General features: G+C 40.5%; 1 protein-coding gene across 2 annotated transcripts in view; it reads right to left on the reverse strand.

The window, feature by feature from the left end:
* LOC119583779 overlaps positions 1–20000 on the reverse strand; it is a 69154-nt gene that overhangs the window by 13943 nt on the left and 35211 nt on the right. For both annotated transcript variants that reach the window (XM_037932457.1, XM_037932456.1), the window contains exons 2-15: positions 16998–17138; positions 15889–16113; positions 11101–11271; positions 8942–10372; positions 8598–8837; positions 8303–8467; positions 7603–8094; positions 6715–6951; positions 5886–6056; positions 4866–5024; positions 3709–3945; positions 3120–3290; positions 1927–2097; positions 427–666 (exon numbers count right to left, since the gene is read on the reverse strand). In XM_037932457.1, the coding sequence (XP_037788385.1) occupies positions 427–666; positions 1927–2097; positions 3120–3290; positions 3709–3945; positions 4866–5024; positions 5886–6056; positions 6715–6951; positions 7603–8094; positions 8303–8467; positions 8598–8837; positions 8942–10372; positions 11101–11271; positions 15889–16113; positions 16998–17138 (4251 nt within the window). The remainder of the gene's footprint in view (positions 1–426; positions 667–1926; positions 2098–3119; positions 3291–3708; positions 3946–4865; positions 5025–5885; positions 6057–6714; positions 6952–7602; positions 8095–8302; positions 8468–8597; positions 8838–8941; positions 10373–11100; positions 11272–15888; positions 16114–16997; positions 17139–20000) is intronic.

The following is a 20000-nucleotide window of genomic DNA, read 5'->3' on the forward strand; positions in this document are numbered from 1 at the left end:
AGTAATAATAATAATAATAATGATAATAATGATAATAATAATAATAGTAATAATAATAATAATAGTAATAATAATAATAACAATAAAAATAATAAAAGCAATCATCATCATTATCATCATTACAATATAATCATTATCAATATAATAATCATAATAATGTGTAATGATAATAATAATGGTAATCATTATTATTATTATTATCATTATTATTATTATTATCATTATTATTATTATCATTATTATTATCATCATTATCATTATTATCACTATTATTGTTATCATTATTATCATTATCATTATTATCATTATTATCACTATAATTGTTATCATCATTATTACTATCATTATTATTATTATAATCACCACCACCATCACCAACAACACCAACAACAAAGGCAAACAGAACCCAGATCGCTTTATCCTTACGGTCCCTGTGCCTCGTGAAGGCGAGCTCTTTCCCGCCAAAATTGGTGACGTTGAGGAACGCGGGAAAGGCCATCCTCGGGTCGTGGATGTCGATGGGGTCGAGGACGAGGTAGTCGAGGAGGAACTCGGCGCGGAGGGCGGTGGCTTCGGGGCCTTCGTCGTAGAGAGGGTGAAGGGCGGCATCCTGGGGGACGAGGCGCGCCATTTCGAGGGAGTTGGGGGAGAGGATGGTCTTCGGGACTGAAGGAAAATGGCGGAATTTTTTGGATACATTTTTTTTTTCTCTCTCTCTCTCTTTATTTGTTTTTATTTGTTATTGTTATTTTTGTTTTTTGTTTATTTATTTATTAATGTGTTTTTTTTTTTTTTTTGAGGGGGGGGGGGAGGTTAATTCTTGTTTATCATCTATTCATTTAATTTATTATTTATTTATTGTTTTCTTTTATTTATTGTTATTTTTTATTTATTATTAGAAAGGGTTTGTATTATTTATTCAATTTATTTTTATTATATAGTTACTGTTATTTATTTTATTTTTATTTATTATCTATTTTATTTAAAATATATATATATTTTTTATATATATTATCTATTTTTGTTTTGAACTTAAATTTTTGCATATATTTTATATATTTTTATTTTTAAATTCTATTTTTGTTTATAAGTTTTCTATTTTCCAATTATTTTCATTTTTAGCTATTATATATATATATATATATATATATATATATATATATATATATATATATATATATATATGATATCCAATTTATATGTATTTTGAACTACAGAACCGTTCAATAATATACAATAGATCATAAAACCATTTTTTTATATACAACATCCAACGTAAACCTTTTCAAAACTACACATCCATCCGGATACATCATAAATAATCATAAACAATAATAAACATAAACATCATAAACCAACCCCTACAACCGGACATACCCTCCCCCCCCCAAAAAAAAAAAAAAAATCCTGAACGGCCTACATGTAACATCCTTCTACTTCGAAGCATCACAAAACCTCTAATTTTTTACGTTATCATAAACCATTTTCCACATCCTAAATAAAGAAATTTATTTATTAATTAAATCTTATAATACTATACATCATAAAACCGCTTTATTATATAGATAGAACTCAATATAAACCTTTATTTTTACTACACAACCACATTCGCATAAATTCTAAAATCTTCCCCTGCTAAATTACGCAAAAAAAAAAAAAAAAAAAAAAAAATGCAAACAAACAAACAAAAATGCAAACAAACAAAAAAAAAAACATGTAAACAAACAAATAAAAAAAACAAAACAAAACCAAAAACTATTAAACCTAAAAAACAGACCGACAAACGAATAAGCAAAACCCCCGAAATATGACAAAATCCCCAAAACGCTTTTTTCTTTTCGTTTCTTTTCTTTTCTTATCTTTTCTTTTCTTTTTTTTTCTTTTTTCTTTTTTTCTTTTCTTTTTTTTTCTCTTTTTTTTTTTTACCTCTCTCGTCCTTCAGCGTAGCCAACGGGTCCTGGTGCTTGATCGCGTGACGCCACACCCCCAAGAGTGACGAGGATTCTCTCTCCTCCACGAACTTGGGTATCTTGGGCACCGTCAGCGGGGAGTCTCCGCTGGGGACTTCGGCAGGAGGCTCGGTTGGCGTCGGGATGTCTGGTAAGAGAGAGATCGAAGTCAGGATGTCTGGTAAAAAAGCGAGGGGGTGTGAATTTGCGTTCGTTGGAAAGGGTTTTGAGAGAGAGAGAGAGAGAGAGAGAGAGAGAGAGAGAGAGAGAGAGAGAGAGAGAGAGACAGACAGACAGAGAGAGACAGACAGACAGAGACAGAGACATGCTTAGACAAAGACTATAAGATACACGCACAAAACAACTACACACTCAGACACACAGACAGAAACAGACACACAAAATCAACAGAAACAGACACACAAAATCAACAGACACAGAAATATCAAACAACCACCAGCAACACAAGCGGAGACAAACTCAAAAACCGCCCTTCGGCAATCCACCTCCCCCAAAAAACAGAAGTTCCCCCTCTGGCGCATTTATACAAATCTACATTTGTTTTTATCCCTACCCCCCCCCCAAAAAAAAAAAAAAAAAAAAAAATCGATAGGCCTACACACCCAGAGGTATCTCGAGAGGCCCGAAATCTGTATATGCATATCACTTACAATTTTATATAATATCTACCGCCCTGCCTTTTTTTTGACATCGTGTCCCCCCCCCTCAATAAAAAAAAATCAATACAATAAAATAGTAATAATAAGAATGAACACCCAGTGTTTTTTTTTTTTATTATTTTTTTTTTTTTTTACCATCGACTGTCTTTTCAACCTTTTTTATCCCCCTTCCAAAAAATAAAAATAAAAAATAAAATAAAATAAATAAACAAATAAAATAATAATAAATAAAATAAAAATACAAATAAAACCCCACCAACCCCCACCCATCAAAAAAAAAAAAAATAAATAAATAAATAAAATAACAATAAGAATAATAATAATAATAATAATGATAATGATAATAATAATAATAATAATAATAATAATAATAATACGTCTACCCACCCACAGGGCTCCCGCACTAATAACAACAATAATAATAAATAACGAAAATACTATTACTACTACTGCTACTACTACTACTACGACTACTACAGCTTGCACCGACCGAGAGGCTGGCCGAGAGGCCCGAAGCGGGCGGGCTGGCTGACGAGGCGCAGGAAGGCCCCGTCCACCCGCGCCCGGTGCTCGAACAGGAAGTCAGCCACGGTGTAGACCTGCGTCCCGTCGGATAAAATCTCGATCATCTTCACGGGGACGCCGTTGATGGTGAGTTTACCTGGGGGGAGATTCGTGCGGTTTATGAAGGTGATTTGGAGGTTTTCAGATGAAGGGAAAGTGAGGCTTGAGGGTTTATGTGCGGTGGAAATGATCGTGTTGAAGATGAGGATGATATTGGTGAATAAAAAGAGGCAAAATTATGCGAGGGCAATGTAAGCACAAAATGAATAGTGTTAAGGTATAATTTTAGTTTTATCATTCATGAAGTTAAAGATAATATTGTAAAAAAAGATAACAATAAAAAAATTAATGAATAATTTTGCATACAATTACAGTTTTATCATTCATGAAGCTCAATACCGAAAAAAAACGAAAAAAAAAAAAAAATTGTACCACCCCCCACAAGACCACAACAAACAAAACAAAAACAACACAACAAACAAAACAAAAACAAAAGCAAAAACAACAACAAAAACCTTCCGCATCCGCCGCGAAGGAGAGCTGGTGTCCCGCGAGATTCGTGACGCTAATGCCTCCCGGGGAACTAATGTTAGGATCCTGCACGTTTATAGGATCCCGGACGAGGTAATCCAAGAGGAACTCATTCCGGAGGGCCACGTTCTTAGGGGCGTCGTCGTAGAGGGGGTGAGGGGCGTCTTGAGGGACCAGGTTGCCCATCTCGAGGAAGTCAGGGGACAGGATAGTCTTGGGGACTTTGAAGAAGCAAGGGGAGAGAAGAGGGTCGTTGTTTAAGGGGGTAGGAGATACGCAGCAGTGGAAATATCTTGTGTGTGAGAAAAGTACGTGTGGGATGGAATAAAATTGAAAATACACTGCAATGAAGATATTTTATGTGTGAAAAATACATGTGTGATGGAATAAAATTGAAAATATGCTGCAGTGGAAATATTTTACGTGTGAGAAAATACATGTGTGATCAAATAAAACTGAAAATACACTGCAATGAAAATAATTAATCAAAAGTACGTTGTAATGAAATCAAATAAAAAAAAATACACTGTAACGAAATAAAATTCATAATACACTGCGATGAAATCAAATCCCAAAATTCATGGTGATGAAAATACTTTATAGAAGACACATTGTTCTAAATATATATATATATATATATATATATATATATATATATATGTATATATATATATATATATATATATATATATATATATATATATATATATGATTAAAAATACACTGCATCGAAAAGACTTCATATACGAAAAATACACCATGAAGCATAATCTTAAAGATAAAAAATGATAAAAAAAAAAAAAATATATATATATATGTATATATATATATATATATATATATATATATATATATATATATATATATATATATAATAATAATAATAATAATAATAATAATAATAATAATAATAAATAATAATAATAATAATTTTAAAAAATGATTTAAAAAAGTAATAATAAATAAGAAATATTAAAAAATAAAAAACAATAAAAATTAATAATAAAAAATAAATCATAATAATAAATAAATAAAGATAATAAATAATACTAATAAAAAAAAAACAATAAAAAAAATCTTTAAAAAAATCATAAATGAAAAAAAAACCCACTCGCAGGAACCGTGCCTCTGCCTCCAGTACCTGTGTCCTCCTTGAACGCCAGGGAGGGTTGCTGCTCCCTGAGGGCATGGCGCCAGAGACTGAGGAGCGAAGAAGAGTCCTCGGCATCCACCTGGTGAGGAATCCTTGGCAGGGGCGTGTCAGAGAAGTCCTTCGTAGGAGTAGGAGGCTCAGGGATATCTGCTTCGAGGGGGGAGGGGGGAGGGGGGAGGGTGTAAAGAAGAGAGAATGATTTGAGGGAAAGATTCAGTCGCGGGTATGAAATGATAGGAGTGAGATATATCGTATCATAAAATCTGAATTTTATAATTCTATCAAAAGGAATGATATTCAATATATTATCTGCTGCGAAAAAAATGGGGGGGGGGGGATATTTGTTTCGTGAAAGCGAGCACAGAATATATTTTCTATGACACTGAAAAATTCCAGATCACTTCAGAACACCAGTGAAGTGACCCTTCCAACGATGACGCAATAGAAGTGAAGAAAAATTGAACCACGAGTAAAAAAACTGTTGCATTATCAGAACTGAACCACGCATATAAACATACTGGCTACTACTGAAACTACTAAACTACACTACACATACAAAACTAAGTCATTCATCATTTCATACAAAGATAAACTACTCATATAAACCGAACAGTCATCATTAAACCATTAAACCACGACCTGCAAATCAAACACCCATCCGACCATGTGGACTAATCCACGTAAACCACATAATCCAATCCACGTAAACCACATAATCCAATCCTCGTAATCTGATCCATTTAATCTGGTCCACGTAAACTGATCCATTTAATCTGATCCACGCAAACTGATCCATTTAATCTGATCCACGTAATCCAATTCACGCCAGCTCATCCACTTAATCTAATCCACGCAAACTAATCCACTCAACTTAACCCAGCGTAATCTAACCCACATAACCTAATCCCCACAACCCTAATCCACACCCAACCCTAATCCACACGCCAACCCTAATCCACACCCAAGCCTAATCCACAACCCTAATCCACAACCCTAATCCACACCCACCCAAGGGCTCGCCAAGCGGACCAAACTCGGCAGGCTGGCTGACGAGGTGGAAGAAAGCTTCATCCACCCGAGCCTTGTGGCTAAAGAGCAGATCCTCCACCGTGTAGACCTGCGTCCCGTCTTCGAGGATCTCCACCGTCTCCACCGGGACGCCATTGATGCTGATCTTGCCTGGGGAGAGGAAGACGAGCGAGGTCGCTTTAACGGGGTTGGGGGCGTTGCTACCGCGCGGGGTTAGTATCATTGTTGGTTTTGTTGGTTTTGTTGTTTTTGTTGTTGATATTATTATTGTTATTGTTATTGTTGTTGTTATCATCATTATCATTATCATTATCATTATCATTATCATTATCATTATCATTATCATTATCATCATCATCATCATCATCATCATCATCATCATCATCATCATCATCATCATCATCATCATCATCATCATCATTATCATTATCATTATCATTATCATTATCATCATCATTATTGTTAATATTATTATTTTTATTGTCATCATCCTCATTAGTAGTATTATGTTATTGTCAATCATTAGCATCAAAAGTATTAATAGAATTTCACTTTATTCTGTATAATATGATGAATAATAATCGCACATTGCTAGAACTGCAATAAAGATTTCTTTTAAATAAAGATATATCCCTTACCTAAAACAACTATCACCGCTTAAGATAAAAGTTGCTAATTCAATAAAAGTTACTAATAACATTGATAAATAATAACAACAGAAACAACAATAACAACAGAAACAACAGCAATAACAATAACAATAACAGACACAACAACAACAATAACAACAACCTTCCTCCGCACGCACCTTGTGGATCGGCAGCAAAGGTCAACTTCTTCCCGGCAAGGTTGGTCACACTGATTCCTTCAGGCGATGATATTTCAGGGTCTTGAACATTGATCGGATCCTGAACCAGGTAGTCGAGTAGGAATTCCGTCCGTAGGGCCTCGTTCTCGGGGGCGTCGTCGTAGAGAGGGTGAGGGGCGTCTTGGGGAACCAGATTCATGACGATAAAGTAGTCAGGAGAAATGAGGGTCTTTGGCTCTGCGGGAGAGAGGAGGTTAAGCGTTAAGCTGAGAAATCTCTTCTTTCAACGGCAGGTTCATGTCTGAGCCGCCGTGATCACAGCATGATACTTTATTGTAGTTTTCATGTTGTGATGCTCTTGGAGTGAGTACGTGGTAGGGTCCCCAGTTCCTTTCCGCTGAGAAATACTTAATGTTTATTTGTTGAGCTGTGAAATACTTTGTTTGTTAAGCTGTGAAAACTTTCTTTTTATTTGTTAAGCTGTGAAATACTTTCTGTTTGTTTGTTGATCTGTGAAATATTCTCTATTTATTTGTTAATCTGTGAAATATTTTCTGTTTGTTGATCTGTGAAATATTCTCTATTCCTCTGTAAAGCTGTGAAATACTTAATGTTTATTTGTTAAGCTGTAGAATACTTTCTGTTTATTTGTTAAGTTGTGAAATACTTTCTTTTTGTTTGTCAAGCTGTGAAATACTTTGTTTATTTGTTAATCTGTAAAACACAACACTTGAGACAGAAACCATATTCATATGTTATTCTTTGAAATGCCTCATGTTTATTTGTTACTCTGGGATATGCTTTATATTTACATGTACGTGCCTAAAGGAGAAACACCGTCGTAGAACTTGTATGAAAGGAAAACGAGATGGTATAATATAGGCCTACCTCTACCATCTCTGAGTGTAGCGGCAGCGTCCTGGTGTCTCAGTGCGTGACGCCATAAGTTCAGGAGTGAAGAGGACTCTCCTTCTTCAACGAGCTGGGGAATTCTGGGGACTGTCAGCTTAGGCTCTGTGAGACCTGTGAGTTCTTCAGATTCAAAAGCCTGTCCTGCTGTGTCCTGTTCTTCTGTCTGGTACTGTGGGATTTCTGTGGTGCTAACATCTTCAATAGGATCAGGCTTTTCGGTTCCAATGGAAATTTCTTCTACTTCCGATGTCTTGTCTGTTGTGTGACTTGGTTCTTTGCCTGAGACTGGCTCTGTAGGATTCGTTACTTCGTTTAAGGAGGAGTCCTTAGAAACCACAGCTTTTGCGACAGAAACTGGTAAACTTGTTGTACTTGGTGTATCCGTTGCCGTATCTGTGTTTTCTTCTTCGATCTCTATAGCTATTGATGTTTCACTTGTACTTGTCACTTCAGGAACAGACACCAGTTCTTAAAAGAGTAAAAATTCATTGCATATTTGGCAAAGCTCATACATACAAAAAAACAAAAATAGAAAATGAGGGAACAAGTGGATGATCATACATAATTATATATCATTCAGAGGCAACTTTCCTAAACATCTAATTGTAAATAAACTAAAAATACGACAGTTAAAAGAAAGAATAAATAAATAAATAAATAAACTCTTTAAGCTTACCATGCTTCTGGGCGAATAATCCTTCGTTCGTTCTTGGAAGAGCGTGAAGGATCTCATCAACCACATGGCGGTGATCAAAAAGGAAGTCTGACAGGGTGAGGACCACTGTCCCATCAGATAAGACGTTGAAGTCTTCTACCAATACCCCATTAATGGTCAGGTTGTCTGCAAAGGATGGCTCAATTACATGTGTGGACTGGGTATTGTTTATTCGGAACCTGGTGATATTATATAATGGACAGAAAACACCATTCACAAGTCATACTTTGCACACATGTTTACGTAAGACACAAACCATTATCATCCACAAAGAATACGAGCTCCTTCCCTCCGAGATTGGAAACAGCGAGTCCTTCAGGTTGAATCATTCTAGGATCCTGGAAGTCGAAAGGCTCCAAGACCAGGTAGTCTAGGAGGAATTCCTTACGCAGAGCTGTGGCTTCGGGTGTGTCTCCAAACAGTGGATGTGGGGCATCTTGGGGCACTAAGTTCACCATTGTGAAGTAATCAGGAGACAGAATAATACTAGGAACACCTAAAATGAAAAGAGAATTTTAGAATATTCAACCACGAATTTAATTAATTATTTTAAACTATAAGCAAGCAAAATCTATTGGATACAAGGTTATGAAACACTACCTATTTCTGCTTCTGATGAGTTAGTTTCACTGTAGCTGAGAGCTTCCTTCCATACGTCCAGCAAAGCGATGTCGACTTCCTCCGTGGCTGCAGGTATAAGTGGTATAACATTTTGTTGCACCTCTGCCAGGAGATCCTCATAGTCGACACTTTCGACCAATGTGTCTTGGGGCAGGATATGTTCTTTTCCTACAATGTCCAGAGAGTGACTGAGTGCCTCTGGTGTCTCTGTATCATTATCCTTTGTGATTCGTGTTTCTGCCTCAACCGTAACACCTGTATGAGTGTTGTCAGTAGCTATGGAATCCAAAGGTGAGAGATTAGTAACGACTTCAACTTGAGGGATTTCTTCTGGATGGGTTTCTAAAGGTGCCTCAGCCCTAATCTTAGTCTTTGGAAGAGATTCTGCAAAACCCCCAAGTGGAATTTCTGTCCTTGGAATAATATTTTCATGACTATCGAATGACAACTCTGTATCTAGCATGGGTGTTGTGGGGACTTCTGTCTCTGGTACAGCAACAGGGGCCCTTGGCTTTTCAGAGTCAGTTTCATTCTCCAGCGTGAAGTCCTGAGATAATTCGTCCATAGATTCCGTTGTTGGAAGAGGCTTTTGCAGAGATTTGAACAGGGTCTCAGTAACTGGTTCCGGTTCCATTGACGAAACTTCAAATGGAGTCTCTGTAACGGGGATGAGAACATGCGGTGAGAGACCTGACTGTTCCTCTTCATCTACGGGATCAGGTGACGCAGTTTCAAAAAGTGTTTCAGTTTGTGGATTCAAGTCCACTGTTGGCCCTGTCGTTGGGATAACCACTGATGACTCAGTGTGGGTTTTAGATTGTTGCTCAAGATCCGTGGACGAAGACTTCATTGAAATGGACGTTACGGCACTGGCTTCCTCTATGGATGGGTCCCACACGGCCTCTGTTGCTGGAACTATATCAGCCACTGCAGGCTCAAACACTTCTGTGACTCCTTCGAATTCCACTTGGCTTACGAACACAGATTCCGTCACAGGTATGGGCTCTTCTGGCGAGGGCTCATAGACGAAATCTGTTACAGGATCTGCCTCGACTGTCGAGGTTTTCACAGGAATTTCCGTCTGTGGCGCCGGTTCCTCTTCTGCCGGAGGACCAGAGAACGTCTCTGTCACCGACTTCGGCTCCACGTCGTTGGTGCCTTTGGGTGACGCCGTATCGTACGCCGAGCTGGTTTTCGAGGCGGGAACCGGCTTATCCGAGAGAGAGGACATCGAGAATTTCGTAAGCGTGATGGAAGTCACCGGGGCTGAGATCTCCGACGATATTTCCGTGACTTCGCTGACCACCACGCGGGACTTAAGGACTTCAGCTTCCGGTAGAGGGCGAGGCAACTGAGACGCTGTTTCCGCGGATTCCGTTTTTTCTTGGTTGTTGGCGGAATGGCCAGCCACTGGGGAGTGATGAAGCCGTTTTGTTAATTGATCAATTGATGGTCAGTGTTGCTAAGTTTGTGTGTAATTATATTTTCTACAAATATCGTTTTTTTTTTCTCCACTTTCTTTTTTAACTTAATGTCTATCCATAAAAAGTGGATTCATACTGCCAAAAATACACGAAATAAATCATTAAATGATTTCTAAGATATATGAAGCAAGTTAAAACATAACATACATGTCGATCTAATATACATACATACATACATACATACATACATATATATATATATATATATATATATATATATATATATATATATATATATATATATCACTAAATATTATTTAATTAAACAAAATGCAGCAATATTATCTAACGACACTACACCAATTCCATTAAGAGTAAAACACAAAACAACTCGACCTTGCTCGTGACATACAAACCAAGCAAGCGAACTTCTTCCAACTAATCCTGCAAGAAAGTTTCCTCTGACCACAAAAATCTAACCTTGCCCTTCTCCATGACTCCCCCCTACCCTCTCCCTCTTTCCCTCCGCCCTCCCCTCTCCCTCTTTCCTCTCCCCCCTACCCTCTCCCTCCTTCCCTCCCCTCTCCCTCTATCCTTCCTTCCCTCCCCCCTCCCTCTCCCTCCTTCCTTCCCCTCTCCCTCCTTCCTTCCCCTCTCCCTCTATCCCTCCCCTCTCCCTCCTTCCCTCCTTCCCTCCCACCCCCTTATACTCACCAAGATTCCTTCCTTGAGGCTGGAGTCGATTGGCTTGCTGGCTCAAGAACCTGAAGGCCTCATCGAGACGCCCCTTGTGGTCCTCGAGGAAGCGCTCCAAGGTATACACTTCGGTCCCGTCAGGGAGGGTATGCACGCCCTCTACCGGCGCTCCGTTGAGACTCACGCGGCCTGGAAAGCGGGGGTCTCGGGTTGAATGCTTTGGCGGGTTAGATTCGAGGGGTATTTCGCGGGGTTAGATTCGAGGGGTATTTCGCGGGGTTAGATTCGAGGGGTATTTCGCAGGGTTAGATTCGAGGGTATTTCGCAGGGTTAGATTCGAGGGGTATTTTGTAGGGTTAGATTCGAGGGGTATTTCGCAGGGTTAGATTCGAGGGGTATTTCGCAGGGTTAGATTCGAGGGGTATTTCGCAGGGTTGGATTCGAGGGGTATTTCGCGGGGTTAGATTCGAGGGGTATTTCGCAGGGTTAGATTCGAGGGGTATTTCGCAGGGTTAGATTCGAGGGGTATTTCGCAGGATTAGATTCGAGGGGTATTTCGCGGGGTTAGATTCGAGGGGTATTTCGCAGGGTTAGATTCGAGGGGTATTTCGCAGGGTTAGATTCGAGGGGTATTTCGCGGGGTTAGATTCGAGGGGTATTTCGCTGGGTTAGATTCGAGGGGTATTTCGGGGGTTAGATTCGAGGGGTATTTCGCAGGGTTAGATTCGAGGGGTATTTCGCAGGGTTAGATTCGAGGGGTATTTCGCGGGGTTAGATTCGAGGGGTATTTCGCGGGGTTAGATTCGAGGGGTATTTCGCAGGGTTAGATTCGAGGGGTATTTCGCTGGGTTAGATTCGAGGGGTATTTCGCAGGGTTAGATTCGAGGGGTATTTCGCAGGGTTAGATTCGAGGGGTATTTCGCGGGTTAGATTCGAGGGGTATTTCGCAGGGTTAGATTCGAGGGGTATTTCGCAGGGTTAGATTCGAGGGGTATTTCGCAGGGTTAGATTCGAGGGGTATTTCGCGGGGTTAGATTCGAGGGGTATTTCGCAGGGTTAGATTCGAGGGGTATTTCGCGGGGTTAGATTCGAGGGGTATTTCGCGGGGTTAGATTCGAGGGGTATTTCGCAGGGTTAGATTCGAGGGGTATTTCGCGGGGTTAGATTCGAGGGGTATTTCGCAGGGTTAGATTCGAGGGGTCTTTCGCCGGGTTAGATTCGAGGGGTATTTCGCAGGGTTAGATTCGAGGGGTATTTCGCAGGGTTAGATTCGAGGGGTATTTCGCGGGGTTAGATTCGAGGGGTATTTCGCAGGGTTAGATTCGAGGGGTATTTCGCGGGTTAGATTCGAGGGGTATTTCGCAGGGTTAGATTCGAGGGGTATTTCGCGGGGTTAGATTCGAGGGGTATTTCGCGGGGTTAGATTCGAGGGGTATTTCGCGGGATTAGATTCGAGGGGTATTTCGCGGGGTTAGATTCGAGGGGTATTTCGCGGGTTAGATTCGAGGGGTATTTCGCGGGGTTAGATTCGAGGGGTATTTCGCGGGATTAGATTCGAGGGGTATTTCGCGGGATTAGATTCGAGGGGTATTTCGCAGGGTTAGATTCGAGGGGTATTTCGCGGGGTTAGATTCGAGGGGTATTTCGCAGGGTTAGATTCGAGGGGTATTTCGCGGGGTTAGATTCGAGGGGTATTTCGCGGGGTTAGATTCGAGGGGTATTTCGCGGGGTTAGATTCGAGGGGTATTTCGCGGGGTTAGATTCGAGGGGTATTTCGCGGGGTTAGATTCGAGGGGTATTTCGCAGGGTTAGATTCGAGGGGTATTTCGCAGGGTTAGATTCGAGGGTATTTCGCAGGGTTAGATTCGAGGTATTTCGCAGGGTTAGATTCGAGGGGTATTTCGCGGGGTTAGATTCGAGGGGTATTTCGCAGGGTTAGATTCGAGGGGTATTTCGCGGGGTTAGATTCGGGGGTATATCGCGGGGTTAGATTCGAGGGGTATTTCGCAGGGTTAGATTCGAGGGGTATTTCACGGGGTTAGATTCGAGGGGTATATCGCGGGGTTAGATTCGAGGGGTATTTCGCTGGGTTAGATTCGAGGGGTATTTTGTAGGGTTAGATTCGAGGGGTATTTCGCAGGGTTAGATTCGAGGGGTATTTTGTAGGGTTAGATTCGAGGGGTATTTCGCGGGGTTAGATTCGAGGGGTATTTTGTAGGGTTAGATTCGAGGGGTATTTCGCGGGGTTAGATTCGAGGGGTATTTCGCGGGGTTAGATTCGAGGGGTATTTCGCAGGGTTAGATTCGAGGGGTATTTCGCTGGGTTAGATTCGAGGGGTATTTCGCGGGGTTAGATTCGAGGGGTATTTCGCAGGGTTAGATTCGAGGGGTATTTCGCGGGGTTAGATTCGAGGGGTATTTCGCGGGGTTAGATTCGAGGGTATTTCGCAGGGTTAGATTCGAGGGGTATTTCGCGGGATTAGATTCGAGGGGTATTTCGCGGGGTTAGATTCGAGGGGTATTTCGCAGGGTTAGATTCGAGGGGTATTTCGCGGGGTTAGATTCGAGGGTATTTCGCGGGGTTAGATTCGAGGGGTATTTCGCAGGGTTAGATTCGAGGGGTATTTCGCAGGGTTAGATTCGAGGGGTATTTCGCAGGGTTAGATTCGAGGGGTATTTCGCGGGGTTAGATTCGAGGGGTATTTCGCGGGGTTAGATTCGAGGGGTATTTCGCAGGGTTAGATTCGAGGGGTATTTCGCGGGATTAGATTCGAGGGGTATTTCGCAGGGTTAGATTCGAGGGGTATTTCGCAGGGTTAGATTCGAGGGGTATTTCGCAGGATTAGATTCGAGGGGTATTTCGCGGGGTTAGATTCGAGGGGTATTTCGCAGGGTTAGATTCGAGGGGTATTTCGCAGGGTTAGATTCGAGGGGTATTTCGCGGGATTAGATTCGAGGGGTATTTCGCGGGGTTAGATTCGAGGGGTATTTCGCGGGATTAGATTCGAGGGGTATTTCGCGGGATTAGATTCGAGGGGTATTTCGCGGGATTAGATTCGAGGGGTATTTCGCAGGGTTAGATTCGAGGGGTATTTCGCGGGGTTAGATTCGAGGGGTATTTCGCAGGGTTAGATTCGAGGGGTATTTCGCGGGTTAGATTCGAGGGGTATTTCGCGGGGTTAGATTCGAGGGGTATTTCGCGGGGTTAGATTCGAGGGGTATTTCGCGGGTTAGATTCGGGGGGTATTTCGAGGGATTAGATTCGAGGGGTATTTCGCGGGATTAGATTCGAGGGGTATTTCGCAGGGTTAGATTCGAGGGGTATTTCGCGGGGTTAGATTCGAGGGGTATTTCGCAGGGTTAGATTCGAGGGGTATTTCGCGGGGTTAGATTCGAGGGGTATTTCGCCGGGTTAGATTCGAGGGGTATTTTGTAGGGTTAGATTCGAGGGGTATTTCGCGGGGTTAGATTCGAGGGGTATTTCGCGGGGTTAGATTCGAGGGTATTTCGCGGGGTTAGATTCGAGGGGTATTTCGCGGGGTTAGATTCGAGGGGTATTTCGCGGGGTTAGATTCGAGGGTATTTCGCAGGGTTAGATTCGAGGGGTATTTCACGGGGTTAGATTCGAGGGGTATTTCGCGGGGTTAGATTCGAGGGGTATTTCGCAGGGTTATATTCGAGGGGTATTTTGTAGGGTTAGATTCGAGGGGTATTTCGCGGGGTTAGATTCGAGGGGTATTTCGCGGGATTAGATTCGAGGGGTATTTCGCAGGGTTAGATTCGAGGGGTATTTCGAGGGGTTAGATTCGAGGGGTATTTCGCGGGTTAGATTCGAGGGGTATTTCGCGGTTAGATTCGAGGGGTATTTCGCAGGGTTAGATTCGAGGGGTATTTCGCAGGGTTAGATTCGAGGGGTATTTCGCAGGGTTAGATTCGAGGGGTATTTCGCAGGGTTAGATTCGAGGGGTATTTCGCAGGGTTAGATTCGAGGGGTATTTCGCAGGGTTAGATTCCACTGCGCCCCGTTTCTGTTTACCGCGTTGGCCGTGTTTGCGAAATAATTATAATAAATCAGAGCAATGATTATAATAAATCTGAAGGTTTTCTTAGCATTAGGGTGACTGAGTGGCCACTAGGCTAGACTTGGTGAATAATATGAAAAACTGTATTTCAAAAACAGAAATAAAAAAAAATACAATGATACATAACCGCCATAAAAAAGAAAGCAGAAAAAAATAAAGGAAAATAAACTGAAGTAAATAAAAAAACAAGAACAAATAAAACATAATAATTACAACGCAATTTAAAAATGAGGCGAATAGGAAAGATCATATTGTGATAATGAGAAACACGAAAGTCCCGTAAATTAATCAGAAGATAAAAGGTGAATGCCACAACGAAAGAACAAATTGTCTCCATAAGTAAAAAGAGAAATAAAAAAAAAAAAAACAAGAGAAAAAATAAAAAGAAAAGAAAAATAAGTAAAAGAAAAGAGGAAAGGAAACAGAAAAAAGGAAAACAAACGAAAAGCGAAAAGAATACATAAATATAGATAGACAGACAGACAAACAGATAGACAGACAGACAGACAAATAGATCGATAGACAGACAAACAGATCGATAGACAGACAAGCAGACTGATAGACAGACAGAGAGATAGATATAGAGCGAGAGATAGACAGATAAAGAGCGATAGATAGACAGACCGACAGACAGTCAGAGAGACAGATATAGAGCGTTAGATAGATAGACAGATAGATAGAAAGAGCCAGAAACAAACGTAGGAAACTCCATCTCTCTCCATACCGCCCGTCCCCCTCGTGAAGGTGAGCGCGTTGCCCGAGTGACTGAGGAGCGTCAGCCCTTCAGGAGAGCTCATCCTCGGGTCCTGAGCGTCCAGGGTCTCGAGCTCCAGGTACTCCAGGAGGCCCTCCACATGATCCTCCTCCGCCTCGTCTGCCTCCTTCGTCGCCTTCTCTCCCGCCTGCTTCGGTTCGACCCCGGTGAAGCTTTTCCTTGAAGTTTCGGAGTCTGCGGATGGGGAATAGGAGGAATTAGAGAAAGAGGAGGAGAGAATTAGAGAAAAGGGTGATGGATGATGATTAGATAGATTTATTGGATGATTCAATGGAACGGGTCATGATTTGAGAAAGAGAAAGAGAGAGAGAGAGAAAGAGAGAGGGATTGGTGCAGAATTGTGAGACAGTTCGGTTCACGGATTCGAACCCGTGGATAGGCCTACTTTGGTGAAGGAACACTGAAATACCTGAAATTACCTTTCATTTCTTGTATATATTCTTTACGTGACTTAATTTTGAGTATTTCACGAAAAACTGAGATAAATTTTCCATTAATTAGAATTCAGTTAATGCTAATAATTCATGTTTCTTTTTCCCTTCTTAGGCCAGGGACACGGGAGATAATCCTCATGTATAAATTATTAAAGTATTTTTCCCTTTTCCTACTCTTATTCAAACTTCCTCTTCTCTTTCTCTTTCTTTCTCTCTCTCTCTCTCTCTCTCCTTCTCCCTCTCTCTCTCTCTCTCTCTCTCCTCCTCTCTCTCTCTCCCTCCCTCTCTCCTCTCTCTCCTCTCTCCTCCTCTCCTCTCTCGTCCTCTCTCTCTCTCTCTCTCTCTCTCTCTCTCTCTCTCTCTCTCTCTCTCTCTCTCTCCTCTCTCTCTCTCTCTCTCTCTCTCCCTCCCTCTCTCTCTCTCTCCCTCCCTCTCTCTCTCCCTCCCTCCCTCCCTCTCCCTCCCCCTCTCTCCCTCTCTCCCTCCTCTCCCTCCCTCTCTCCCTCCCTCCCCCTCTCTCCCTCCCTCTCTCTCTCCCTCTCTCTCTCCCTCCCTCTCTCTCTCCCTCCCCCTCTCTCCCTCCCTCTCTCTCTCTTCTACTTCTTACTTCCATCCCCCACTCACCAAGAACCTGCAGGCGGCGGGAGGGAGGCGCCTCCTGGTGGCGTGCCCGAGCGAGGACGTCGGCGAGGGAGGCGGTGGGCAGGGAGGATGCGCCGTGGAGAGTCACCGCCAACAGGAGCAACAGCGCCCCGAACTGACCGCCTGTAAAAGAAGGGGAGGTCAGGAGCGTTAAAGAGAGGGGAAACGTTCCTGATTGCTGTTTGTTTTTTTTAATGGTTGTTCATGGTTGCTGTTCTTAATTTTTGTTTGGTTTCTTCGCTGTCTTCATCGTCTTTTTTTTCTTATTATTATTCTTATTCTTATTCGTTTTCTTCTTCTTCTTATGCAGTTTCTATTTTATTTAATGGTCGTGCCTCTTCTCTCTCTTCCTACTACTAATACTACCACAAATGTTGCTACTTCTATTATTATTACTGCTGCTACTCCAAGAGCTATTAATACTATCAATGCTACTATTACTACTACTACTATTACTACTACTACTATTACTACAACTATTACTACTACTACTATTATCACAACTAATTTTATTACTACTACTATTGCTATTAATATTACTACTACTACTACTAATGCTACTACTACTAGTAATATGCTACTACTACTAGTAATATGCTACTACTACTAGTAATATGCTACTACTACTAGTAATATGCTACTACTACTACTATTACTACTACAACTACTACTACTAAACTACTGCTGCTGCTATTACTGCCGCCTGAACGCTACGAACTGCTAGTCCTTACTGGGAAGAAGTCATGTTTTATAATGATATTCTTGATTCATTAACCTTTTATACGAGATATTTTTTTCTTTTCGTTTTTTTTTTTTTTAATTATTATTCTTCCTGTTTTTCCTGTCTCTTATCTTTTTTGTGTGGAATTCGCATTTGTGTGTGTGTGTGTGTGTGTGTGTGTGTGTGTGTGTGTGTGTGTGTGTGTGTGTGTGTGTGTGTGTGTGTGTGTGTGTGTGTGTGTGTGTGCGTTCGTGCGTGTGTGCGTGCGTGCGTGCAAACGTGCGTGTGCTTGTGTGTGTGTATATTATCAGCAAAATAAAACAGATAACCACATTAGATATATTTTCTCCTTAATAAAAAGTCCCCCACCGATATCCAGCCTGCTCACAAGCTGCTGCAACGGCAATAAGAGTAATTAATAGTGACAGACAAGACTCGATCTCCTTAATTCGAGTAGAAGGCAATCAAGAAACGAGATAACGGAAGGAACGGCCTTTGTCCAAGATAATCATACTGAACTGTTTCGCCGCTTTGATTTCAATATTTATTTTCTTCTTGGTATTACGCGGAAACAGGAACGGTAATTCGCCGCTTTGATTTTAATAATTTTCTCCTCTCTGACATTTATACCGAGGCAAGGACAATGAACCTGGGGAAAATACATTAAAAAAAAAACGGAAATAAGAGAAAGAGAAAGAGGAAAAAATAATAAAATCAGGAGCAAAAGAGCAACTGGAGAAACCGTTTATTTATGGAAAAGGTCATGGCGGGGGCGTGGCTACGATCACGTGACCTTGACGAACGGCGCCATTGATCTAGTTATCCTTATTTTCGAAATAATAATAATAATAATAATAAATAAATAAATAAATTATCGAAAGTTGAGGTCTGTGGTTTTCGGGATGAATAGTGAGGCATTGGGTTGTGGTTTGTGTATAAGTTACTGTTGTTTTTGTTATTCTCTCTCTCTCTCTCTCTCTCTCTCTCTCTCTCTCTCTCTCTCTCTCTCTCTCTCTATCTATCTATCTCTCCCTCTCTCTCTATCTCTCTCACTCTCCTTCTCTTTCTCTCCTTCTCTCTCTCTCTCTCTCTCTCTCTCTCTCTCTCCTTCTCTCTCATCTCTCTCTCTCTCTCTCTCTTCCTCTCTTCTCTCTCTCTCTCTCTCTCTCTCTCTTCCTCCCTTCTCTCTCTCTCTCTCTCTCTCCTTCTCTCTCTCCTCTCTCTCTCTCTCTCTCTCTCTCTCTCTCTCTCTCTCTCTCTCTCTCTCTCTCTCTCTCTCTCTTGTTCACATTCTAATCCATTTTTTTTTTTAACTATTAACTCCTTTCCGTTATCTTATCTTTCATACTTCACTCTTTTATTTTCTTCCAAAATAACAAAATAAATACTAGTCCTTTCCTCATACAAGTTTTCCAAATGGGCGTTTTTATTTACAATTCTGAGTAAAAAAAAAAAAGAATTGACTTAACGGAGGCAAAGGAATTTTTTTTATCATGATTATGGCGACAATGACATTGGTGACAAGTAATTATGATAATAGTAATGATAATAATTATAAAAATTATGATAGTCATTATCATTACCGGTATGATTATTATTATGACTATTATAATTACCGTAATCATTATTATCATTATTATTATCACTGTTGTCATCATTATTATTATCATCACCATCACTATCACTATCACCATCATCCTCATTCTCATCATCACCATTATCTTCATCATCACCATTACCATCATCATTATCATCACCAATACCATCATCACTATCAGCATCATCATCACCATCATTACCATCACCTTAATCATCACCATCACCATCATCCTCACCATCATTACCATCATCGTCACCATCACCATCATCCTCACCATCATCATCATCATCATTATCATCACCATCACCAGCATCATCATCATCATCATCATCATCATCATCATTATCATTAATGTCATTAGCCTAATGGAAGAGGCAAATCCAACATAATAATGAAATTGGTATTAATAATAGCAACAATAATGATAACAAAATAAATAGACAGAAACAATAACAAAGCAATAATAATTATGATGATAATGATAATAATATCATAATTATTGTTATAATTATGGCAATAATAATAGTAGTAGCAGTAGTAGCAGTAATGATAATATTAATAATACTAGTAGTAATAACGATGATGATGATAATATCAACAACAACAATAAAAAATAATAATAATAATGATAATAATAATAATAATAATAATAATAATAATAATA

This window comes from Penaeus monodon, chromosome 17 (genome assembly GCF_015228065.2).
Source record: "Penaeus monodon isolate SGIC_2016 chromosome 17, NSTDA_Pmon_1, whole genome shotgun sequence".
In the NCBI taxonomy this organism is placed as follows: Eukaryota; Metazoa; Arthropoda; class Malacostraca; order Decapoda; family Penaeidae; genus Penaeus; species Penaeus monodon.